This window comes from Mastigoproctus giganteus, chromosome 10 (genome assembly GCF_048544385.1).
Source record: "Mastigoproctus giganteus isolate SK-2022 chromosome 10, ASM4854438v1, whole genome shotgun sequence".
In the NCBI taxonomy this organism is placed as follows: domain Eukaryota; kingdom Metazoa; phylum Arthropoda; class Arachnida; order Uropygi; family Thelyphonidae; genus Mastigoproctus; species Mastigoproctus giganteus.
The window spans coordinates 92,583,721-92,610,787 of record NC_143584.1 but is presented as its reverse complement, the minus strand read 5'-3'; the positions used below and the strand labels follow the sequence as shown (position 1 = coordinate 92,610,787).

Here is a 27,067-nt window from a genome sequence, read left to right as displayed (position 1 = left end):
CCAGTGTGGGACGTCGGAATTCTGACAAAAAATGCCAAGATAGCCACTCAAACCCAACAGAGGGTGTCCTGGCCATATGACCTTTCCCTTTTCCCCTTACTTCAAGGCTCTGTCCATCCCTCTGCACCCACACTTTGCCTGGTGGGCCCTACCCACCTAAATACTCTCCATTTTTCTTTACAGATTTCCCCGCTGAGGGTGGGTTGCTTCTTCAGGGGTGATCCTTTGATTCTTCCTACCATCCACAGTTTTCAGCTTCCACTTTTCTTCAAAACTCAAACTGTCACTGATGCGCTCGCTTCCAATAAAAAATTTTTTTTTTTTTTTTTTGCTCCTCCGTGGCAAGCTCAGGCGACGCCGGGGATCACCCCACCAGAGCTAATTCTAGCTACCTGCCCCGGTTCCCTCCCTCTTGGTATGGTAAATAATAGTTGGTGGTGTTCCACGGGCCCTAGGCTAAGAGGCCAGATGAACAACATAAGTCTACACAAACCATATATCATTCACACTATCTGGTCTTTACAGGGTAGAGTATGCAACACAAGAGAACTGATTGTAGAGTTGTAGGAAACAATCGGTGCAGCATTACCTTAAACACTATGTACTGTTGTTTCTAACAATCTCCCAATTCCAGTATACATTTGCAACTGTTTCATTTCCTTTCTTTGAAGCTCGACTTTCTCCAGTCAAACTTTCGTAATTTGAGGAAAACCAATTATGCTCAAGCTGTCAGTTTGGCTTTAAAAAACAGAGGTCCACTGATCTTACGTTGACTAACTTTATCCAGAATTCATCTTCTAAATATGTTTTGGCCATTTTTGTGGACTTTGAGGGCGCTTTCGACTCCCTCTGGTGGGGGAGTGCCCTCAGGTCTTTAAGGTTGGCTAAATGTGATAATTATGTGTACAGGGTACTGAGATCATACTTTAATGGGAGATACATCATGGTCAAGGCAAAGCATCTGTCTTATAATACCCAGGTTTCAAGAGGATGCCCCCAGGGGTCGGTGTTGGGGCCTCTCCTCTGGAATGCCGTATTAGATCAGTGGCTCACGAGAACACACGCGAATTCTCTAAAGGTGGCCTACGCCGATGACCTCGTGATTGCTATTGAAGGAAGGTCACGTAAGGTATTAGAGGACAAAATTCAACCCATCTTAGCTGATTTGGTGGCATGGGCTGAAATCAATAAGCTCAAGATATCTCAGAGTAAAACAAATTTCATGACATTTAAAAACCACTTTAATTATGGAAGACCACCAAGAATTCAACTGAATGGTTCACAGATAACTTATGTTCCTCAAAACAAATATCTTGGCATAATCCTCGATGATAAATTAACCTTTCTCCCTCATTTCACCAAACTGAAGGAAAAAATTAGAAATTTTACTGCTTCGGTCATAAGAATCTCCAAAAAGAGACTGGGGTTTGAATAAAAAGACCATGAAACTATATTATAAAGCAATATTTCTGCCTATAGTTTAGTACGGAGCAGGTATTTGGCACCAGAACATCGTTAAGGTGAAAATCAAAAATAAGCTACTATCAATTCAAAGAACAGTACTTCTGGCAGTAAATAATGCCCCTCGTACAGTATCAAACAATGCCCTCCAAATCCTTGGAGGAGAACTGCCTTTAGATTTATTTATCTTATACCGTGGCATGATTTATAAACATAAGAAAGGACTGCAGGCATCTTATCTAGGAAATAAACTCATACATCGACCATTGAACAAAATTTTTACTGTAACTAAAATTTTTACAAATAGTATAAAAACAAATTATTTACAATAAACTAATAATTGTATGTTGCGGAATACTAAAAACTGTAATAAAAATCGTTTACCATAAAATAAGCTAATATATAAAATTAAAAGCGCTAAAAACCTGGAGCTTTCGAGAGCGTCAGCTCTCTTCTTCAACAGTAATATGACTTTCTGCAACATCTCCTTAAATAGCAGGTTCACGGTACCTCCACACGTGGTATTTTTTCACGTGGTTCAATCGTTTCGGATGAACGATTTTATTTGCCACGTACCCGAGACATTTCCGCTTCCGGTTCTGCTCATGTGCCGATTGAACCACGTGTGGAGGTACCGTGAACCTGCTATTTAAGGAGATGTTGCAGAAAGTCATATTACTCTTGAAGAGAGCTGACGCTCTCGAAAGCTCCAGGTTTTTAGCGCTTTTAATTTTATATTTTAGCTTATTTTATGGCAAACGATTTTTATTACAGTTTTTAGTATTCCGCAACATACAATTATTAGTTTATTGTAAATAATTTGTTTTTATACTATTTGTAAAAATTTTAGTTACAGTAAAAATTTTGTTCAATGGTCGGTGTATGAGTTTATTTCCTAGATATGAGTTTTCCCGACTCAGAGGCCTCTTTCAGGATACTGCAGGCATCTTTTGTGGGAATTACAACAGACCCAGTTAGTAACTTGAAGACAGAACGGAAAAGATTATGGAGTGAAGTGGTTAGTGTTTGGCAAAGTAGATGGAATGAGTCTGTGCATGGTGAAGTCACAAAGAAGTATATTGAAAATGTTGAGTTTGCTTCTACTCAACCTTCTGTTTCATGGTTTGCACCAAGCATGTCTACGACGTATTTATTAACAGGCCATGGATCTTTGAGGGCCAAACTTTTCGACAGAGGTTTGGAGCTGGATCCTTTTTGCACCTGTGGTCAAATGGAGGACTGGATCTGTGTTTTACTATTTTGTCCGCAATATACAGACCATCGAGTATTGCTACTTAAACAGGTTCCAGGTCTAGCTGAGGACAATGTAAAAATACTAGTTGAGAACAAAACAAACTTTGAGACATTCCAGACCTTTGCAGAATCGGTCCTTAAGAAAAGACTTGAACTAAGAACTCAAATCCAAAATCGAATATAAATCTGACAGCTGAGAAGTTAATATATATGTTTGTATCCCATTAAATATAAATAGGACTTGTTGTAAGATATGTAAATTTAATTGTATTGCTAGGATTTAGAGTTAAACTTCTATTGTCTTGTACAAATGTAAATATTTACTTTGCTAAGTTTATTGAAGTTTTTCAAATTGGCTTGTATCTGCTGAGGCTTGAATATTTTTCCACTAGTTTTTTTTTTTTTTTTGCTGGTTTCCAGGTTTGGGCAACCTGGGGACGGGATTGCTGGCACCCACCGGTATTGCACTATCTCCGGTGGGTGCGGAATTTGTGCACAAGGCACTAAAGGTGATAGTAGAGTCAGGCTCGACTGCTTGTGCCTGGGGGTGGGCAGCGGCTGCCTAGGTGTTGGCTGCTCCCTGGTGGCAAGTTGGACGTACACAAGCGATACACCAATACAAAAAGGTTTGCAGAGTTGCTGCACCAACACAGACATGCAAGGTGGAGATGGGCTAAGGTCTAGGAGCCACCCTTGATACAGGTAAAACACGCACACACACACACACGTGCACATATATAAAATACTATTTTATTATACATATATAAATTAGTATTATACATATACTCATTATACATATATAAAATAGTATTTTATACATGTATAATGAGAATGCTAATGTATATAAAATTGTATATATATCTTCTTTGTAAGTTTTGTATATAATTTGTAAATAACTGTGTGTACAAATAAATGGAAAAAAATGGAATGTAAAAGATAATGTCAAGCCTTCTATCTATCAGAATCATCTAACTTGCCACAATTTAAAACGGATTAATATATTCTTGTTAGATGTCTTCCATCCCATCATAAAAGAGACATTATTACTCCCCTACTGCGTTTATACAACACTTACCTCCATGACCGTTGACAGGATTCACTGGTCCACAAATTATCACCGGAATCTTCAGTGAAACCGTGGTGACAGACCTGCAAGGTACTTCTTTTAACAGATGGTTTATTGGTGACGTAAGGACACACGTGCTCACTATACTTCCGTTTATTGATCTTCACGTATTAAAAGTCACCAATGATATGTGCCGGTGTTTACAGATAAAGATATAATAGCTGAGCTGGATAATGCCGCGCTAATTTACTAACAGGTCCACCTCGTGGCCGTCAGAGGGCGCTTTAGTCGTACACGTTGGTACTGATACGAGGAACCATCAGATAAAGAAGATCCGTGTATTTGATAACGCATTTAAGAGGCTAGCCTCATAATGGTTTAACAAATAAGCACTTTTATATAATTGGAAAAAGAGGACTTATCCAAGGAAGCCAAGATCGCATGTCCTATTAAAAGCGTTCAGTTGGAGAAATGAAGAAATATTTCTTTGATACTACCACAAATTAGTAGAAAACAATCCCTGAAGAATATAACAAGCCAAAAGAGGCTGTATATTGTGTTATGAACTGTTCTGTAAACTTCTGTTTTCTTTTTGCTCAGTGTTTCCAACTTTTGGTAACACAATGTATATATTATACACAAAGCGATTATAAATTAGTTCCTTGTTCAGGCGTTGGGTTGCCTTATTCAATGGGTTATCCCATTGAATAAGGCAACAGGCTGTATCTTGAGTACTTCATACAGGTGTTGAAACTCCATTTTTGGAAGTATATGAATCTGTTTGAACGGGTGCAGAGAAGTGCAATGAGATTAGTGAAGGAGCAAAAGGTTACTCTTATCTAGAAAGGCTGGAGTTGCGGAGATTGCTGGGAGGGGATCTAATTGATGTGTTTAGCGCCTTAAATGGATTGAGTAAGATAAATGCTGATGGCTTTACACTTGCTCAGACAACACACATGAGGAGGCATAAATTCAAACTGAGGAAGGATAGTTCGAGGAACAAATGGTGATATTTGCTTTCAGCCAAAGCGTAATTGATTTCAAACAAACGTCTTTCCACCAAACCAAAATTTATTGCAATTTTGGTGGAGTAGCCATTCTCATAGATTCGCGAGTCCCATGCAGACGCATTTCTTTACAAACCTCTATAGAAGCTATTGCTACCTGAATAGCAATTGGCATCACTCTGACCCTTGTTTCGATCTATCTACCACCCAGTCATCCGTGTACTATTCATGAACTTGAAAATCTTATCCTGCAATTGCCAACCCCTTTATGTTTATTGGGCGACTTCAATGGACACCATCCATTGTGGGGTTCTCTCAATACAGATGGACGAGGGAAACTCATTGAAATGCTCGTTGACAGACAAAACTTAACCATCCTAAATACTGGTTCACCAACTTACATCCATCTCCCAACAGGATCAGTGTCTGCAATAGATCTATCTATATGCTCTCCGATCGGCCCCGAGTGCCAAGAAATAGTTCTCAAGCGATCTTTCTAGTGCGATTTTTTTCCTAGAGCGAGTACTAGTGCTTAAATAATCCCTCCACCGCTCGCAAAGTCACTGCTTCCCTCGCTGAGCAACGTTATTGCTAACCCCGCTTGCAACGTTACTGCTATCGCTAGCAACATACTGCTCTCCTCTTCTGCTGATCGCTTGGTCACTGGTTGGCACCGCTCCTGCCTGCACGTGGTGGAGTCGGTAACCTGGCAGAAGGAATTCCCTCTTCCAGGGCTAAAAGGAGCAGCAATGGATTGTGATGCATATCCACTGCTAGAGCCCACGGGCTCCAGATCTGTCGACTCTGATTCAGAGCATGATTTGAATCGTCCAAAGAGACAGCGGACTGAAAAACAGAGTGCAGATATGCCAGCATTTCTAATAATGCATCATTATCCACACAACCTGTCGGCAAATTATCGCCGTTTCTAATACAGAAATGCTTAGAATCGGTTGTTGGATCTCCTAAAATGGTGAAGCGCCTCCAATCTGGAGACTTAATTGAAGCTTCTAAGCCAAGCCATTCAGAAAAATTGTTAAAATTGACAAAGTCAATTTTAACAATTGTCCGTTAATCGTCCAGTGTCAATTACGCCACATAACAATGGATTGTGATGCATATCCACTGCTAGAGCCCACGGGCTCCAGATCTGTCGACTCTGAACACTTCTAAAGGCATCATCAGCAAATGGGACTTACTAACTGTCTCTGAACAAGAAATAATACAAGAGCTTAGTTAACAAAAAAGTGACTCATGCACGGAGAATCATGCCCAAAAAAGATGGCAACCTACTACCAACCAGGTCCATCATTTTAACATTCAGTACTCTGACTCTTTCGTCTTCTGTTAAAGCAGGTTACCTAAATTGCAAGATTCGATCTTACATCCCAAACCCCATTCGTTGCTTTAAATGTCAGAAGTACGGTCATACTCAAACAGCATGCCGAGGCGATGCTGTGTGTCCTCTTTGTGGTTCCAAGTAGCATTCTCAAGAAGACTGTACAGCTTCCACTCCTATTTGTCCAAACTCTAAGGAAAACCACCCTGCATTTTCTAAAGCATGTGACCTTTGGAAAACAGGAAAAAAATCCAGAAATATAAAGTGGAACATAAAGTCACTTACCCTGAAGCAATAAAGCAAGTGCTACTAACCATGCCTAGCCGATCATATGCATCTGTCACCAGAACCAGCCGCTCAGCTGCAGATGTGTCCATAAAACCAAGCATTTCCTTTGCCACCTGGGCCAAAACTGTGTTATCATGCAATAAGAAACCTACAGTCAACGAAACCAGCAATACGCCGATCAGCATCCCAACTGATGCTATCTCAACTTTGCCCGAAACAACAAAATCAACTACCGTTGAAAATAAGAAAAAGGTAAAGCCACGAAATAGCAACATGGAAACTGATGCTCAATCAGAGGATGACGACACAGTATTAGAGTTACACAGTATTATAGATATCATGGATACAGGACGCCCAATCTTTCCCAGAAATGAAAAACCAAAACCAAGCAGACAGAAACCTTCTCAGAAAAATAGTCAGATCAATCTTCCTCAAACAAATCCAACCAATGAAGAAATTCCTACAATGGAACTGTAGAGGATTACGCAGTAATATAGACGACCTCAGTGATTTATTAACTCAAACTAATGCAGTAAGTGTGTGCTTACAGGAAACATTTTTATCACCATATGCTTCTGTCAAACTCAAAAATTATACTATGTTTAGGCGAGACGGTTTCTAACTCTCCTGCTCGTGGTGGGGGTAGCTGTATTTGTGAAATCTACAATTCCCTCAAGACATCTCCAACTACAAACCTCCATAGAAGTTGTAGCAGTCCGGATAGCAATGCGAATATCGTTATCACTTGCATCCATTTATATATCACCGAATTATCCTTGCTCCCAGACTGAACTGGACAGTCTTATTACACAACTTCCACCTCCCGTCTGTTTACTTGGTGATTTCAATGGTCACCATCCGTTCTGGAGATCCTCCACCATGGATAGTAGAGGCAAATTAATCGAAACATTCCTGGATAATCATAACCTGATTCTTTTAAATTTTGGCTCTCCAACCCATGTTCAACTACCTGCTGGTGCTACATCCGCCATAGACCTATACATCTGTTCAGCATCCCGTTTTCCAAGCATGGAATGGTTAGTGCTAAATGATCCATTCCACAGTGACCATTTCCCTATCATCAGTTCAATTCAAACACAGGTCGTGTCATACTCTAAAGGCCGTACTTCTTGGAACTTCCAAAAAGCAGACTGAAAAACGTATTCCAGTTGTGTCATACTTGAAAAGCAATATGTACAGCAGCAGAATTTTTATGACGTAACTGACAACATTACCAGCCATGTATTATCTGCAGCAGAAATTTCCATTCCAAAATCTAACTACCGCAAAAGTGTACACCAAAATGAGTGGTGGAATGAAGAATGCTTCAAAGCAAAGCGTGATAAAAACCGAGCTTGGAACTACCTTCGTAAATTCCCAACTACCACCAACCTAATTGTTTACAAAAAACTCAGAGCTAAAGCGAGACAAATGAGAAAAAAAGCAAAACATAAATCCTGGATTAACTTTGCCTCATCCATTAACAAAAATACCGACACTCGAATTATTTAGAAAAAAATACAAGCACTCAATGGGAAATTTCTACCGTTGCAATCACCGATAATACAATGGAATGGGCAGGAATTATCTTCCCCTATTGATATTGCAAATGCACTATCAGAGTCTTTTTATAACATTATGCCTCATCATTTTATGTGACATCCTTTCAACGCATTAAAGCTAATGAAGAACGTCAAAAATTGAATTTTCAAACTAGACTCTCACTTCTTTATAACCAGCCTTTTACTCTAGTTGAACTCAAGGAATGCTTAAGCAAATCGTCAAATAGTGTAGCAGGACCAGACGGTATTCACTACAGTATGCTGCAGCATCTATGTGAGGTGTTCCACAGGGGTTTTCCGTCGTATTATGCGCTTGCCTATCAACGTACTCATGGATCACTCGGCTTCCAGCAAGACCACACAACACTATGTGTATCCAGAAAAACCCGGGTTTCAATATGACCTTCTAAGCAGTTAAATTAGGACAATAAATCTTGCACCCTCAAGCCCACTCAGACTTAAATAAGAGTGAGTCCGCAGCATCAAGATCGCGTTGTGATTTTCACACAGAGGTACCTCTTAGATAGGGGGCCCGGGGTGACGGCAATTAATGGTTCTTTAAAAAAAACTGTTCGGTGAATTGTGTGTAACTAGATGGAATGGTCAGGACGCAAAATAGTACACAAACAAAACAAGTTTTATTAAACATATAAGTATACAAATGAGTACAATAGAACTGTATATAGTTTAGATTAATTGGTATGTGATTGTTAGGTAAATTAACTGAATCAAACATTATCTTGCTGTTAGCAATATTATAGTTTTGTAATGTTCTTGATGTGGCTTTTCCACTAATTCTCCAGCAAGTACAAAATGATTTGTGTTTGTCATATCATACTACTGTTCAATGCTAGAACAGGAAAATATATTTACTCTATTGTATAATTAGTATTTTGACAACTAGATTAATAAGTCACATTATCCGTTAAATCTGAGTACTAAGCAGATGGTACTACAATAGTCTGGGTATATATATATATGTGAGGAAAGATGTCTTATAAATGCATTAAAACGTGTGCAGATGGTAGGTTCGGCTTTGGGCAATTTAATACAGTTTCTTATTAAACAATAAGGGTTGACTTACCTGAATAATTCTGCACATCCTCGGGGGCGGGTGTGGAAATTCCGTATCCAACGTTCATTATGGTTCTTTTCTCATCTTTTTCTAGTAATTATTATTTTACTTCTTCTTCTTCACACAATGACTAAAAATCGGCCAAGACTCTCACTGCTCTCATCTTCCTGTCATGTCTCACCCAAAGTTAATGTGTCTCTGCTTACCCCTTCCAAAATATATATATATATATCTTTGCTTCCCCCTAACTGAATTTTCTCATGACCTTTTACTGATCTCACACGTCAAATGTGTGGAAAACATTACACTCGTGACTGCCAACTCGTGGTATTTGACACCTAAAAATGATATGTTATAGAGTTCTAATTACTCAAGACGTGCTGTGTCTTGTTCTCTAATTCTACTCCTATAACCATTGTCGCCTTCCTGCCTACACTGCTCTTGGTACATCACATGTTCGACGCTCCCGTTATACAGGAGAACAGCGTGACATCACTGTAGTGTAGTATTACGGCAACTGCACCCCTGGGGAGATTGGAAACGAAAGGTAAAGTAGAAGCTCCATCGAAGTGACGCTATTTCTTTGTTGTACAGACCGTGGAAAAAAGTATCAGGCACTATGAGCAAAATTACTTCTTGAAAGCAAGCGAAAGGGCTAAAAAATGAAAATATTTTTCACAGAAGCTGACCTTGGCATATTATTACTATTCTATAACTGTATCTTTTCAGAAAATACCTATCCTCTATCCTGGCGGCATTCCTATATCTGTGCTATCTCAAAACCAGGCAAAGATCCCACTCTGGTCCAGAACTACAGACGGATATCATTAACAAGCTGTTTAGGCAAAATATTTGAAAGGATGGTGCATAAGAGGCTCACCTGGTTTCTAGATTCTCAGAATCTTCTTTCTGATCACCAATATGGCTTCCGTAAAAACAGATCTACTGTTTACTTGCCTATATTTATATGTTTACTACCTATAGGTAGTAAACAGATTTACTGTTTACTACCTATATTTACTTGTAAAACTTGAATGCTACATACGAAATGCCTTCGTCATGAAACAGCACCTAGCGATGGTTAACCTAGATATTCACAAAGCATTCGATACCACCTGGCATCATGGAATTATTGAAGATATGCATAAGTTGGGGCTGAGAGGCTATCTTCCTCAAATCATCCAGAACTTTTTAAAATTACGCACCTTTCAAGTCCGATATCAAAACGTGCTGTCAGCATCTTACATTCAAGAAGATAGTGTCCCGCAAGGTTTAATACTGAGTGCTACCCTATTTGCGATTCCGGTCAACAAAATATTGGAAAATATTCCAAACCCCATTCAAATTTATATGTATGCAGATGACCTCACTATATCCTGCCAGTCACAAAGTATGAATACTATCGAAAGATAGTTTCAAATTGCTCTATTCAAAATAGAAGCCTGGATCTTATGCAATGGATATCGTCTTGCTGAACATAAATCCACCACTACTCACTTCTGCAAACTACGATCACTTCATCCTGATCCTGAGCTAAAAGTCAATAGCATGCCAATACCACTTGCTCACACTGTCTGTTTTCTTGCCCTTATGCTAGATAGGAAACTAAACTTTTAATCACGTGTGACCTACCTTCGGTCCATCTGCTTGAAGAAATTGAATATTCTCCGGTGTATGTCATCTATGTCATGGGGCGCTGATCGACATACCCTGATCCATCTTTATCGATCTCTCATCAGACTATGGCTCCCCAGTGTATGACTCTGCTAGGAAAACTATTTTATAGCGATTGAACACGATCCAGCACAGTGCTCTGAGAGTTTTTCTAGGGGCTTTCAGAACCTCCCCAGTTCAGAGCCTTTACATTGAAGCCCACGAACCTCCCTTACATCTTTGGAGGAAAACATTGCTTTTGATGTATGCCGCAAAAATCCGCAGTCTTCCCTCTCACCCGAATTGGAGATGTCTGTACAATACCGAATGGAAGTCATTTTACAACAGTAAACCAAACGAAAACAGACCTGCTGCACTTAGACTTAAAAGAACTAACTCAAACGTGGAATATTGAAATCAGCAATATATATAAGGACATGACACCGACTGATCCACTGTGGACAAATATCCCTGCAATTTACGATGGCTATTTCCAACAGTGGGGAAAGAACACCTTGTCTCCCTTCAACATCGCATAGTTACGTGAAATTCACTCTGCTTCTAATTCACAGGCCTGTAAGATCTATACAGACGGATCAAAAACTGAGACCCAAGTAGGCGCTGCGGCAATCTTCCCATCATTCACCACTTCTGCCTCATTATCTGTAGAATGTAGTATCTTCACTGCTGAGCTTTATGCTATTAACTTGGCTCTAGATCACATTACTCAACTTCTAATTTCGTCTGCCTTAATATACATTGACTCGCTCAGTGCTATCTCTGCCATAAATAGTAATATCACCTCCTCTCACCCTGTTATCAAACAAATCCATTCTAAATTACTTGTGTGTAATGAGTCAAACCAAACAGTGACATTCTGCTGGCCACCAGGGCGTTCTGGTATAGCAGGAAATGAAAGAGCAGATCTTGCAGCCAAACAAAAGATACCTCTATTTTAAAGAATTGCCAAGTTCCGTATTCCGACTTCAAACATATCATCCATAAAGCATGTTACAATAGCTGGTCAATCTGGAGAGGTTATCTAGGAAACAAACTATACCAAATAAAATCAGAACCAAAGCTGTGGGTCTGTTTCCGGAAAAATAGACAAGAAGAAACAATTTTAGGAAGGCTTAGGATTGGGCATACTCACCTCACTCACCTGTATCTATTAACTAATGACAGCACTGCCCAATGCACATCATGCCAAGTTCAACTGACCAGTCGCCATTTGCTAGTATACTGTCCCCACTTTCAAACCATCCGCTTAGACACCTTTAAGTCAATTTCTAATACGCAGTCATCAATAAATTTATTACAGATTCTGGGAGATGATTTTAATCAAAAAGAACAATTTACTTTCCTAAATCGTATAGGAATATATCATAAAATATAGTTATCACAATTAAGTTAATATTTCATATTCATCATTAGAAAGACACAATATGGCCCTAGCAGCCTATGTGTCGTTAAACACAACAACAACAACAACAGCCATCGATACCAAGCTCTTCGACAAAACCTTCTTCTCTCCACCAATATCACTGTCCCTGGAAATGAGCCGGACTTCCTGAGCACCAGAGAAAACTTCCAGTCCCTGCAAGAATTTGCTCGTCATGCTTTTGATCGCCGGAGACGTCTTCTCACTCAACTACGGTATACCTCCTAGCCTTCCTAGTAGAGACCCCTGCTGGCACTGGCTTTTGGTCAGTGTGGGATCAGATATATATATATATATTTTTTTTTCTTCAATTTTATATATTTTTTATTTTTTTTTATTTTATCATTTTTTTATTTTTTTTATTAAAAGCAGTTTACCTCAATATAAACTTTGTAAAACATTGAAACATTTTTAACAATTGTAACATTGAAACATTTGTAAAACTTTGTAAAAATTTTCTGTAAAAATGAGTATTACAGCTCTGATTCATACTATCTATTTATATATATATATTTTATTATTACTATTTTTTTTTCTTTACACTTTTAATTTGTATTTATTTTTGCTAGTTCCCTGGGTTTGGGCTGCCCGATGGACAGGATTTTATTATCTAGGTTTTATTATTTTCTTAGATATATATATATATATATATTTTTTTTTTCTTATTATTATTATTTATCATTATTAGTATTTTTTCTTTTCTTTTTTTTATTTATTTTATTATTTTTATTTTTATTTTTTTTTTTTTTTTGCTCTGATATTAGGGCAGTAAGAGCTGGTAAACCAGGGCGGTCGCGATACATGTGTAGTTGTGGCCTACCTCTCCGTTGTGTAGACGGACACTGGGCAGGCTTTCCAGGTGACCGCCTACCTGGTGACAAAACGGCCAGAAACAACAAAACAACACACACACACTGCACGAACACAATTTCACACACATTTCTGGCCTTTTACAGTGCTTTCTGTAATCATCACAGTGTACAAAGGCGGAGATGAATTGACAATCAGGTGCCGTCCTACATAAGATACTATACATGTCTGCATGTCATGTTATGATATAAATCAATGATACTGTACTTCACAGAGATACGAGGCGGAGTTGAACAGACGTTCTAGGAGCCGCCCTTTACAAAACACATGTTTCCATGAATAAATAATTTTGCAAGCTATAAATAATAATCACTGGTCTAACTTAATACCATTATAATGATATGGATGTCATCCCAGGGTAAATGGGTAAATAGCACGTGATTTATACTGTACATCCTATTGATCGTAGCTGCTCTTGTGTATGCTGATGACTTGGTCGCTATTGTTTATGAAAACTCAAGGTTTCAAATTGAAACTAGGGCAGATGAAGTGCTTGCTGATTTGAACGACTGGTGTCAAGTGCACAAATTAGAAATTTCCACTACTAAAACAAAGGAAGTGCTCTTTAAATGGCGATTAGATCAAAACAGGCCTCCTACTATCAGATTATTAAACCAACTTATTAAATTAGTAAGTGTTTATAAATATCTTGGCATAATGTTGGATTCTAGATTAAATTTCATCTCCCACACAAAATATATCCTGCAGAAAATAAAAGTGCTGACATCAAAACCAATAAAAGTAACAAAATGCTCTTGGGGTATTAAACCCTCCACTTTGCGGCGGTATTATAAATGTATTTTTATACCTGTGGTGTGCTACGCAGCAGGCTCATGGGGCCTCTGCATTAGTAAATATATTGTTAGTAAGTACATAACCTAGGCCCAATGGTTTTTCCTCCTAGCCAAATGGTTTTTCCTCCTAGCCGTACAATTTCAACTGCGGCTCTACATGTTATTTCGGGTAAAATACTTATAAAAGATGAAGTCGTTTTTAATTATTTCAACATTTCAGAAGGCAGAATGTGCCTAAAACCCTTGGAGAGTACTCCCTTAATCTTGATGCACCTACTAAGAATGATATAACAAGACTAAGAAATCGATTCATTAGTGATTGGCAAAATGAATGGGTAAATGCCATTACTGGCCGGATAACATTTGGATTTTTGCCTAGGGTAGCTGAATTTGATAAACATTATCTTTGGTTTAATCCAGGGCTAAATTTAACCTTTTTGCTTTCTGGACACGATAGTCTAAATTCAAAGTTGCATAATCTGGGTTTGGCTGCCTCTCCGAGGTGTAAATGTGGTTCTCCGGAGACTGTCCAACATTTAATAATTGTGTGTAATTACGATGTTGATTATAGGTATAAATTACAGATGTTAAATAATGTTTATGATGAATGCGATCTCCCGAAACTTGTTGAAAATAAAGAAAATTTTGGGGGCCTGGCAAATTTTGCTGATAAGGTATTCCACAGAAGGAGGAGAATAATAAATATTATCTGATTGCTATTTCTAGGTTGAATAATTGGCAGAATAATTTTCTCATTGTAGTTGAATACTTTGGTGTTGACTACCTACTTTGGTTTTCTCACTTGGCAACATAATTAAATTTCTGTTTGTACTTATGTTTAATAGTTGTTTTGATCTGAAGATTTTTCAGATCTTATCTTAACTGTAAATATTGTAAACTATTTAAAATTGTAAATTCTTTACAGTAAATATTGTAAGCTCTTTAATGTAAATATTGCAAATTACTTAAAATTGTAAATTCTTTAATGTAAATATTGTAAACTACTTAAAATTGTAAACTCTTTACTGTAAATACTGTTAATAGGTTGAACTTGCCTTTTAGGGTGCATAAAAATTCTGGGTGTTGGGAAAAAAATAAATAAATAATGTAATATGTTCAAGTACTAATTTAGCACTCTCTGAACTTGTTCTGGTTGATTTTTTCCTGTCCTAAAATACTTTAGGCAGGAGTATTTTATTGTGCTAACATAGATTGGAATGTTAATAGCACTGTTTTTTGTTTTTTTTTTTTTTGTCTTCTTGTGTTAGATCCTCTCTTTGGCGTTTGTATACTTAGTATTCTGCGTAGAAGACTGTAGCATCAAAATTATATGCTATGCGTGAGCTTGTATAGTAAATGGGTATTTCTCTTACAGGTTCTGGACTGTTTTAGTTTGGGAACTGACGCAGACTATTTGGCAGTTTGGCTATGTATAAGGACCATGAATATGAACCTCTCTTAGGAGCTGTTTGCTTGATACTCTGTTGTTCAGCATTGCAACTTATGTATGTAAGATAAATATGAGATTGAATCTTTAGTTGACATCCCTCTTACTGGTTTTGGACTATTAGTTTGGAACTGATACTGTTGTCTTGACTAAAATACTGGGACTGTTCTCCCTTCACAGCTGTCTTCATGTTTCAGCTTGATGCGTATCTTTGTAATTACTGTATATTGTATTATATGTTTCACATTGTTGTTTAATGGCTTACTTTACGAGGGTTTCTTGTTGCAGGGGATAATTTTCCCGTACAGCTGTTAAATTATTTTTACTATGGAATTGGTACAAGCAACCACTGTATAGTTGTAATTTAATTTTTGATTTAGTAATGATAATAGCACATGGAAACGTTTGTATAATTGTATTATAAGTTTAGATTATGTTAACGGCTTTAAACTTTCTTTTCTAACTTCTTCATTTTCGGGGATGTCTTCTTCTTCTTCTTCTTCCCCGTCTTCTTTCTGCTTTCCCTCCCCTTCCATCTCCCTAACTAAACGTTCTATTTCCTATCTTCCTTTCAGTTGAAAACTCGGTGCTCCTAGTCTTACCTAATAGCCCAGTAAGTGTCCCTGGTTAAAAGTGGACCCTGGCGCGCCTCCTCGTGGCCAAGGTTGGGAGTCAGAGGACAGGACACCTGGTGTCCTTTGCCCCCTGGCTCCGAAGTCGCCAGGTGCCGGCACTCAATACTCAACACAGCAACACACATACTTACACACCTACATACATTTGGGGTTTTCATAAAAAAAAAACAAAAAAAAAACATACACTTGCCGGCTTTGGCCTTTTGCCATTTCAGAAGCTGCAGCGGTATATAGGCGAAACCCTGGAGACCGCAATTAAACAAATACACTTTGACCTTGACCTTGTCTCAATTCGAAACTCTGACCCACCTGAAGTTGCCAGATTCCTCTGGGAACCCACTCCAGAGGAGAAAAAAAAAAAAAAAAAAACTCACCCTTTGAAGCCGAATCCAGAGGGAGGAAAAACTGCCAACTCCATCACAAGGTCCCTTAGGAACAATTATTAACTATACCAAAATACTGATATTATTATCAGTTCCTGGATGTCTGAAGAATTCGGTTCTTCCTCAGCTGGAAAACATCTTTGGCAAACTCCTCCTGAAATTTGCAAAAAATCCTTTCTTCAGTCAAATAACTCATTTCCTGTCCTTGCAAAACTGACGCTAAAATATCTTCAATTATCGTCCTAACGCTGTCAGAAATATTACATTCATACAATGTGTGGCCCCCAAGTTTCTCTAGCTCCACAAAATCACAAATCCCTGTCAAGACTAGTCCGAAGGCAAACAATTTGTCATTAAATGACCAATGTCTAGATATAAAAAACAGTGACTGCAAACTAGGTGTAAACCACCTCCTTACTTTCTTATTTACTAAAAATGTGACCTCCGGAATAAATTGCTTTGTAACTCTACCTGCAGTCACTGTGTCCCATTAGTTTGCCATAAGTTTACTAACTCGTTCATGCATCTCTTCTTTTTAACTCTTAACGTCTGAATTTATATTAATTTCAATGCCCATAACATTAGTTGGTATCCCTCTCTTAATCCTGTAGATCAAGCCTCGATAAACAAAAAATAAGCCCAGTGGGATAGATAGATAGATTTGGCCAAAACCTGAAGAGCAACAGTAGAGACAGTTCTGCATACTCACAATAAACAAAGAAGCATGGTATGTTGAATGGAATTAAGTTTGAACTGAAATCTAACCGCTCTATGAAACCATACTCCAGTAGCATACGCCGTAATAGGGAGAAATACTGTAACATAATGTAAGCGCAAGGTTCTCAGTGATAGTCCCCAATCCGATTTAGATATTCTGACAACCCTGAAAACTTCCTAACCTTTTGACTTAAATATTGCAAATGTGAGTAATATGATAGTTTATTATCAATGATAATCCCTAAATATTTTGTTTCAGCGACCATTGGCAATCGTACTCCATTTAGTTTGACTCGAGGTAGCCCGGTTAATATCTAATTTAATCTTGAATAACATCATTTTAGTCTTGTAAGGGTTTATATTAGCTTATAATTGTGTGCCCAACTATTAAAATCTTCCAAGACAGTATTAACATTTTGCTCCAGATTTGATCGCGAACTTCCAGAAAAAATAATTTCCAGATCATCAGCAAATGCTATTATTTTAGAGTTGGAAAATACCCGGTTCAAAAAATGCTGCAGCACCAGGTTCCAGATAAGTTGCCCCAGCACAGAGCCCTGCAGATATACTCTTGAAACCTGCTGTTTCATAAGAAAACACTTATAATTGCACTTATAAAACACTTATAATACAGGGTCACCAAAAAGATGTCCGTGATTTCCTTGGAGCAACTTTTAATTATCTTCGGAAATATTTGATCGATTGCTGTGTGGTAACTCACTAAGTTTTATTTGACACCTCAACCCACTGTGGGATGGAAGCCTCCTCAACAATTCACTTTGACGGAAATGGACCATAATCTGCCACATTGGTCCATTGTGGGTTGGCAGATCGACCTATTTAGCAGTCAAGGGCTTGAATCCCGGTCTACTCAAGGAGCGTGTGCTACTGCACTCTCGCTCCTGATCACTCGGCTTCGGAGGGCCTGTTATGACAGATTTAAATTCAGCGCACCACAACACACACTGCAGTTTCTGTTGCACGGCTATCTTACTGACACTGACTGAGGTGGTGCGCGTAGGAGTCATTCTGCGCATACTCACGGCGCAGGAAAGGCCAATGTTGAGGTGTCAAATAAAACTTAGTGAGTTACCGGACTGTTTGCAGCTACGATTACAGCAATCGATCAAATATTTCCGAAGATAATTAAAACGGAAATCACGACACCTTTTTCGATGACGGTGTACATCAAATATTTAAAATTGCTAAAGTGAATGTATTCAGAATTGCATTCATTTTAAAATGTTAATTTTTACAGCCATTCCTGATACTGAAACATTTTCTTTCGCAATCAGCCTTCTAGCATATAACGGCATTCAAATTGGTTGTAAAAGAACCAATAAGATAGCGTTTTTGTAGTTTCGTGCTTCCCTTCAAACAACAATCGGATATCCCGACCAGTAATAAAATGATAATTTCCAGTAGTTTTTTAAGGCTTGTTGATTGTACGGTTTGAATTGTTGTTAGGTAGGTTTTAACATTTGAAATTCTTGGTTGTGTTTTGGTCGGGGGAAGTAGTGTTTTTAATGGCTGAAAAAAAGATTTGAGGTAACGGAAATTAAAGGTTTTCTTTTTACGGAAATCAATTTTTGAAGCCTAATGAAATAAAAGAACTTCACTGCGTTCAAAAGATGCCCAGAACATTCGTGCAGATTATAGTTTAAGTTAGACTAGTCTTCTTATTTTTATAAGACTGCAACGTGTTTCATTGAGTAAAAAATAAGTTGCAACCCGTTGATTGTGAACAAATGGAAATCTTCAAGGGTTTGATGAGAAGCAGCATCAGGCTTTGCAATTAAGTTCTTTTTACTTAAGTTGATTTTTGATGCTACTTTTGAAATGAAGCTTCATATTTAGTTAGTAAATTGAGTAATATTCGCATTCTGAATGGGCGGGAACGCCTTCTGGTTCGTTATACAGATCGTTGTTACGTATGTTAAATTGCCTTTTTATTTTAACTAGTGTATCCCCTAGGTAAAGTTCTTAATCCTCAGCCTTGTGTAATAATATACACTTCGCTATTATTACTGATGTATATTCTCTTTCTTTATGAAATAGTATAAAACTATTTTGATCCTTTTGGGTAGTATCTTGTACTTTTCAGCTTACTTAGTTATGTGTGATTATTTTCAACTCTTTCACTCTTCTCATACATGAAATTTTTTTTTTTTTTTCAGAAAAAATGTGGCTCCCTCTTACGTGGGAGTTTACTGCAATATTATTACTGTTTCTTGGAGTATCTTCTCAACAGGCTGTTCCAAACAGTAATCTCGATGATTACATTGAAGGAAGACTATTGGAATTCCGACTCCAGCTGGATCAATTATTTGAATCTGAAAGGATACAAAGGAAACGAGAAATTGGTTCTAAGATTGATCTCTATGGTTCTAAAGGTGAGGAAAATGGTTTTCAGTAAGTGGAAATGCTATTCAAAAAGGGGTTAGTTTTTAGTTTGATGCTCATGAATCTGTGCGATATGGAGTTATGGACACGTGTAGGCACTGATGGGTAGATGTACTACAGTGAATAATCAATGGCTTTTGCCTCATTTGCCTTACAATGTGTTTAATATCCAGGAGTTTTTACGTAATTGTTTTTTATTAACGGAACTAAGTGAAATTTGTCGTTTTGTACGACTTCAGCAGGATTCAAGTGAAAAAAAAATATGATACTAGTTTTTTTTTACTACGGTAGGTTAAAGATTAACCGAATTAATGAGCAAAAAATAAATCCAACATTTTTCTCTTTTGGCTTGAATCCTTTCCTGTATTTGTACAACACAACCATTTTTCCTAAGGTACACTGAAGATTTACTTAAGCAAAAAATGCTGTCGTTTGCAAAACAATCTTCTCTATCAGAAAATTGCTGATTATCAGCCGATCATGGCGAAGCAATGGATGGAGCTACATATGTTTGTCGCACAGTCAATGGCGAGATCCATAAACTAAACTAATTCTCAGACGCTTTTTGCAATGCCGGTGTTTGAGTATTCCGTTGAATCTTAATATTCATACAAGGAACGTGCAGGGATTGGGAGGTGGGGGAAAGATTAATTCCTTAAGCGAATCTTTCTAAAGATTCGAGGACAACAAAGTTCTACAGTGACCGCGTTATAGTATTGGCAGTCCTCTTAAGAGGAGAGTAGATATGCTAAGTGTGGGCTAAGTCAGTGGTTTTCAACCGAGGTGCTGCAACAACAATTCAGGAGTGTCACGTAATTTGGGTTTAAGCTACTTATTATTTTTTGAAATTAATATTTTTATTTCATTATAAAAAGGTGTACAGTATCTTTAATTTTGTGTTGATCCATAATTCTTTCCTTAGTACCTCTATATAAAGAATAAAATTATTATATATATATAAATTTGTATTATGAAATGTAATTTTTATAATTCTAATAACTTTTTCATAATATATACACACAGAGAGAATCGGATCTAACACTCAGAAAATTGAGTAGGGGTGCCGCAAAATAAAATGACTTAGGGGTGCGGTTATTAAAAAAGGTTGAAATGGCCACTGGGGTAAGTTAATGCTTGCTTATATAATTTGTTTATATAAGCAATAACCTGCCAGGCTGAGATGGATCTGGAAATATTACTTTATTGAAACTTTTGTCCAACAGATTGGACAAATGTCAGAAACTGTCCCTCCCGCATCCTCTATAGTCTGCAGCAAGGACTCCTTAAAATATCATCAGTTATTTTGGTGCATTAATTTGCCCGTCATCCTGTTGGTTCAAATATTACTGCCATGGGACTATTCTGGCTAAGAATATTTCTCTTTAAAATTTGTATTTGGCTCTTTCATTCGTTTTTTTTTTTCATTTTCTCAAAGAAATGAAAGAACAAATAGTTTCCCTGATTATACCGATCTGGTTTGATAAATTGGCTAACAAATTTTTCTGAAAAGAGCAAAATCCTTTAACTGAAGGTGCCAGGAATCTACTTCACATACTAACCTTCTTCCGGACTGAGGACACGATATGTGTGCATTAAGATTAATTCAGGAATGCACCCTGTAAAAGGTAAAGGCAAACTACAACCGATATCAATCCACTGCAGGGTGGAAGTCTTCTCCAATTCACGTTGAGGGAAATGGACCATAATCTGCCACACTGGTCCAGTGTAGCTTGGCAGATCGACCTTATTTGGCAGTCAAGGGCTTGAACCCCGGTCTACTCCAAGAGCGGTGTACTGCTGCACTCCCGCTCCTGATCACTCAGCTACGGAGGTTACATCAAATATGTATAGCACACTTAACGAAAGAAGACTCAATACTACGGCCCTCCGAAACTTTTGTTCTCAATTCTTCACATTTTCCTTTGGATATTTCTGAAGAGTAACATTAAGATACTGCTTTTTCATATTAGAAATTTACTAGTTACTCAAGAGTTGATTTCTATACCAACTACATTGATTTGTATGCGATTTATATATAAACTGTAATATATGAAGGCTGAAAAATAATGCAGAAAATTCCTTTTCTGCATTGTTATTGTCAGAGCAGTAAAAAAATTGAAATTGCCATGGTTTTGGATCGTGGAATCCTAGCTCCATTTTAGTGAAGAGCTGCCATACCCTTCACTAAAGTCTGGATGGTTTTAAATATTTTTAAGTATCAAATATTTGAAATTACTGATGGAATTTCAAACCGAGATGTTGCTTTCCTCTTTTTAGAAGAGGTGAAATTAGAATGATGGCTTAGATCTTTAGTTTGGTCATTTTGAAGCAACCTCGTCTTTTCTTTGTCGCTTCTCACGCACGATGTTTATCTAAAGAAATTCATGATTAATTAAGTTCTACTTGTCCACCAGTATCTCAAATACAATAGAAATCTTTCATTTGAATAAGTTAATCCGTCGATCAACTAACGTTCCTGCAGTATAATAAATGTTTAGAATACTACCTGTTTCTAAAGTCAAAACCACGAGTGGTATGGTTAAATTTAATGTAAAGGTTATTAATCCAATAGTTTTAGAACAAAATTATTGGTAAAGCCTTTGACATTCCTTTAATTTCTTACGATATTAAATTTCCTCTCAAACCCTTTATTTAAAACATGGCAATTCTCATTGTCTTGTGTGTTCAACAAACTGGCATACTGCGAATTAGATATCTTATGGTTTAATTCCATGTAGTAGGTGATGAACTATGCGACAAGACTAGAGTGACATTGTCTTTTCTAATTCAGCATTTTGCCAGGTACGGGGGCCAAATCCTGACATTATCTCAGGCATGGGTCTATTGGTTAATCCAGCACAATAGTTGATTCTGGTAACTGTGCACTTGGATGCAGTCACAACTATCTTAATACTATCCACGTGAACCACGTCTGCATCCAGTACTGAAGTTGCCTAGGGGACCTTATAATAACCAGAAGCTTGCATGTGGATAATATTTCGGGGTAATAGGCTCAGTAAACTTGCATATTAATCATTCCAAGAGATTACTAGTTTATCTTATGCTGAATATAATTTCTTTTAACATTACAGTTTTGATCGAAGAAAAATTCCTGATATCGTCGCCTACAGCAAACTATGAAGTGAAATATGCAGCTCGTCGTTGGAACTCGGTGCATTTCGAAGGTAAAGATATTCTTGTAATGGCAGATGAATCTCGGCTGGCGCTCTTCATTTGTAATGTGCTTCAGATAAGAGAAATGGCATCCGTGAAAACAAATAATCAAGTATATGATATAAAGGTAAGTTTAATCCTTGAATTTCCATTACTGCGCAAATTTTAATCTCACGCAAGTGAGCAATTTTGCTTTAAGCAAAAGCAGTGTAGGTGGCTAAAGCTAATTGTTATTTGTGTGAAAAGGGCATCTTCCTCCTTTAGTTCATTTCCATTAGGGCCTCTGACTACGGAAAAAATTTTCGGTAAAGAAATTCGCTCAAAACAAGTGATTGCAGAAAAGTTTAATATAGTATTTTGACATTAATTTATAACGTTAAACTTTCTGACATCTGTAAATACATTTGAAAGTTGGGTTATGCATGGGTACTGCACATACATTTCATACCGCCCATATAGTATGACTGCATCGTTTATCTCGGGTAGTAGAAACGATGTATGTGCAGTACCTGTGCATAACCAATTCCATTCATAGCATGTAGCCACGAAATGTTTTTAGATATATGAAATTATTCATTTTTAATTTCCAGACACCAATGAAATGCTATTACTATATTTAAAACTTGGGATAAAGTCCTTACAATTGACATCTCTTACTAGAGTTCAGACAATTATCAGGCTTCTAACTAATTTTTTGAACACCATTGGGCCATGGCTTTTCAACCCAACTTCCTTCAGGCTTGGCTATCCTCTATCTCACTAACCAAGTGAGACTCCCACCAGAAAACTCTGCCCTAAATATATGCACTACCTCTCGTATCCAAATCTCGTTCTTTTTTTGTCCTCCACGATTAATCCATAATTTCAAGTTTTCTCTTGGTCATTCTAAAAGTTTCGCTATATTTGGCCTTCAACTTAATGTATGCTTTTGCCCCCTTGTTGTCAGTATTCTTCTAATACCGCTCTAACTTATTTTGCAGAATTGTCTGTTCTACACATTGGTCAAGATTCTAGGTATACGATTTTCGCATTACAATGGGGGTATTAGTAATCGAAAGCTTACAGCAGTTTAATTCGATTCTGACAGAATGCCCGATGTCATCGGAAAGAACTTTCACATTACCGATGGAAGTTAAAATGGCAGCCTGGCTTGTTAGCTTCAGTTTTCTTCCTGGGACATCAACTTGAACACTCCTTTCCTTCTATTATTGTAAGCAGATATCGCTGGTGTCCACTTCAGAAAAATTAAATGGTGCATACATTTAATTGGTGCATAAACAAAAGATTTAAACATGCCTAAATACAGTCTCTAAATCGAACTGCCAACCTGAATTTAAACAGCACAAAACTAAGGGCCTGCGTACTTCACATCCTAAGGCGATTTAAACTTGATTCTAACCGTACTATTTCAAGATTGAAATAGGTATCCCATCAGCTTGTCTTGCAGGCAGTAGCTACTACACTTTAAAGTGCACATAGAGAAAGCATCTCTACAAAGACAGTTGTACAGGTTACTCGACTATGTACATAACCAATCGAAGAGTTCCTTGTCCCACAGTATTCAGGTCATTCCACAATACGATGGATCTTAACTCCCTGATATGTATCGCTGGCTATACACAAAGCTTCCTGCAGATTTGAACTGCCAAAATGAAACGGTTATATACCAGAACGCGCAGTTTTAACCATGCGTTTGGGTAAAACTCTTAATCGTCTATCGGATGATCTGGCTTGTAGATTTTAGGAAATCCGAAAGGTCCATATGATAGACTAATCTCATAAGTACCACAGCTCAAAATGGGGCTAATTCTTGTAGTTGGCACACCTTGCTGTTTTAGTTACAGATAATAGTGGTCACTGCTCTCTGCAATGTAGTATATAAATGTCAGTTTAAAAAAAACGTTCGAAGTGAGTTAAGTTGTGGTTGAGTAGAGTCTTCACGTTGCGCGTTTAAGAGCATGAACCATTTAAGAATGGGCGACTCATTTTTTTTCAAATTAACTTGCGTATGAGCAAGTGGATGTTTAAGATGTAAAATTCACGTCGGGAATTGCTACCCAAAATTTAGGTTTCCTGAATTCTCTAGTTTCAATTACGAATTTAGACAACCTTACATGAAGGCAAGTCATTTACCAGGCAATTTAAGAATTGTTCCTTTTGAATTTATTTTCTACCAAAGTTGCTCACTAAGATTAGTGAGCTTTTATGTTCACTCAGAATGACTTGAATATTTAACATTCGCCGCAAATTGCCAAATATCCAGTAATCGCTGGATATACAATTGATTGTACGCTAAAGGGCAATTGTTCTATAAGAATTGTTCCTTTACCGTCTTCCAGAGAAACAGTACTTGTATTTTAATTAAATTTATCTGCACATTTTTATACTACTTCCCACAACTACGCCGTGGGCACTATCTTCTAAAATCACTTCTGAGAAGTAAAAGTCCTCCATGGTGTACTCGCTGTCAATGTCTTCCATGAAACATTTTTGATTGCCTTTATCAACAGGAATGGCTAGAAACATGGCTGCCTCAGGTTTGCAGGAACCTATAACAGTTGAGCTCCATCTTGGGAAAAGTAGCCAACCTATATGAATTAATCCTTTCTGGATGTTCTATCACCTAAGAATTCAGACCCTCATTTTAAGAGGGAATTGATTTCTGTAGCCCTAGAATCAACCTTCAGCTACGATCCACGAAAGCCAATCCCACAGTTTTACATTAACTAAAGAGCATTGTTCTGCATACAAATCCTGTGGGTAATGTATTTTAATGGTACTTTTTTTTTCTGTATACAGATAAATGTACCCACTAACTAATGGGTACGTTTATCAGTGGAAAAGCAACGATACAACTTTTCACAGGGAATATTGTGCCGGTACTGTTGTCATGGGTAAAATCAGTATCTGTTACAGTACGAACATCGGTGCCACACTGAACTGATCCTAGAATTCAGTTCTAAAACTAGTGATGGCTCGTGACTCTGTAGGGGTTGCTACTTAAAGTTATATTACCTTGGTTATAAGACAGGTAGTAATAATAAGAAAGTTAAAGATACCATAAAATATTATGAGAGCATCCTTGAACTCGGGGGAGGTCCCCACGGACTGCTCTTCGTGGACTAATTTTATTAGTGGAGTCCCACAGGGTTCGGTGTTAGGTCCACTGTTGTTTCGTATATTTATCAGTGATATTGATGAAGGTATATCAGGCTTAATGTCGAAGTTTTCAGATGATACAAAGGTTGGCAGGGTTGTTAATGGCAGTGTGCTACTGCAACAGGATATAGATAATTTGGGCAGATGGGTTAAGAAGTGGCAACTGAAGTTTAACCTTGACAAATGCAAAGTACTGCATATGGGTAGAAGTAACCCCAGAGAAACGTACCAACTGTGTGGTACTACACTTAAGGTGGTAGAAAATGAAAAAGACCTGGGAGTAATTGTGCAGTCAGATATGAAGTTTTCTGAGCAATGCAGACAGGCTGCCAGGGCGGGTCATGGGGTTTTGTCAATGATATATAGGAATTTTGCTAGCAGGGAGAAGGTGATTGTCCCTCTGTATAAGGCAATGGTCAGGCCACGCCTTGAGTACTGCATACAGGTCTGGAGGCCTCATTTTAGGAAGGATGTAGATTTACTTGAGCGTGTACAGAGAAGGGCAACAAGATTGGTGAGGGGAATGAAGGGATCCTCTTACCAAGAGGCTGAAAATTGGCAAATTGCAGTGGCTGGAGACTAGGCACCTGCGCGGTGATCTGATTGAGGTATATAAGGCCTTGAATGGGTTGAGCACGCTGAATTCTGATGGGATCCTTCCAATTATTCAGATTACGAACCTAAGGGGGCTTAAATTCAAATTAAGAAAAGATAAATGCGCGGAAATTTGCCTTTAGCCAGCGGGTGGTTAATTGCTGGAACAAACTTCCATCTGTCGGTGTGGAAGTTGACAGGTTAAATAAATTTAAGGAGGAACTGGACAGGCATTTGGAGGGAATGGTGTGATTATTTTTTTATTATTTATTTATTTTTTGGTTGATGCTGCATAAGCTCATACAGTTGCTTTCTTGCATCACATGCCGCCGCCACCACTACTACTATATTAACTGGACACTTACCATTAACAGACTTGGGTAATCATTTTATTTAAAAATAAAATCCATTCTTCGGTTCTAATTTATTGAAAATAACTTTCATTCAAATTTGGTGCGCTGTTGACTAAGTTTTTTTTTATTGAAAGCATTGCTTGAGCATTACTTAAGCATTAATCCTTTCCTGATTCAGTGCTCTTTTAAAATGTCAAACGGTAGCGTTCGGGCTTGGACGTAGTCAAAAGAATTGTTTTGTAAGTTTACCAAGAATATCGGCTAGATTTTCTGAGACACAATTTGCAATAATTGTGTAGATCTTGTCTGCTCTAAGAAACTAATTCCGTTACAGGTTCTGTCAATCATGTTACATGCCTCCCTTATCTCTTCCATGTCATTTTCGCACGAAA

The 27,067-nt window shown here is 37.8% G+C and overlaps 1 protein-coding gene across 1 annotated transcript in view; it reads left to right on the top strand.

Moving 5' to 3' along the window:
- The window catches only part of LOC150079157 (uncharacterized), a 153,276-nt gene that overhangs the window by 91,401 nt on the left and 34,808 nt on the right, over nt 1-27,067 (top strand). The window contains exons 15-16 of the mRNA XM_090382974.1: nt 19,244-19,385; nt 22,488-22,696. Coding sequence (XP_090239100.1) covers nt 19,244-19,385; nt 22,488-22,696 — 351 coding nt within the window. The remainder of the gene's footprint in view (nt 1-19,243; nt 19,386-22,487; nt 22,697-27,067) is intronic.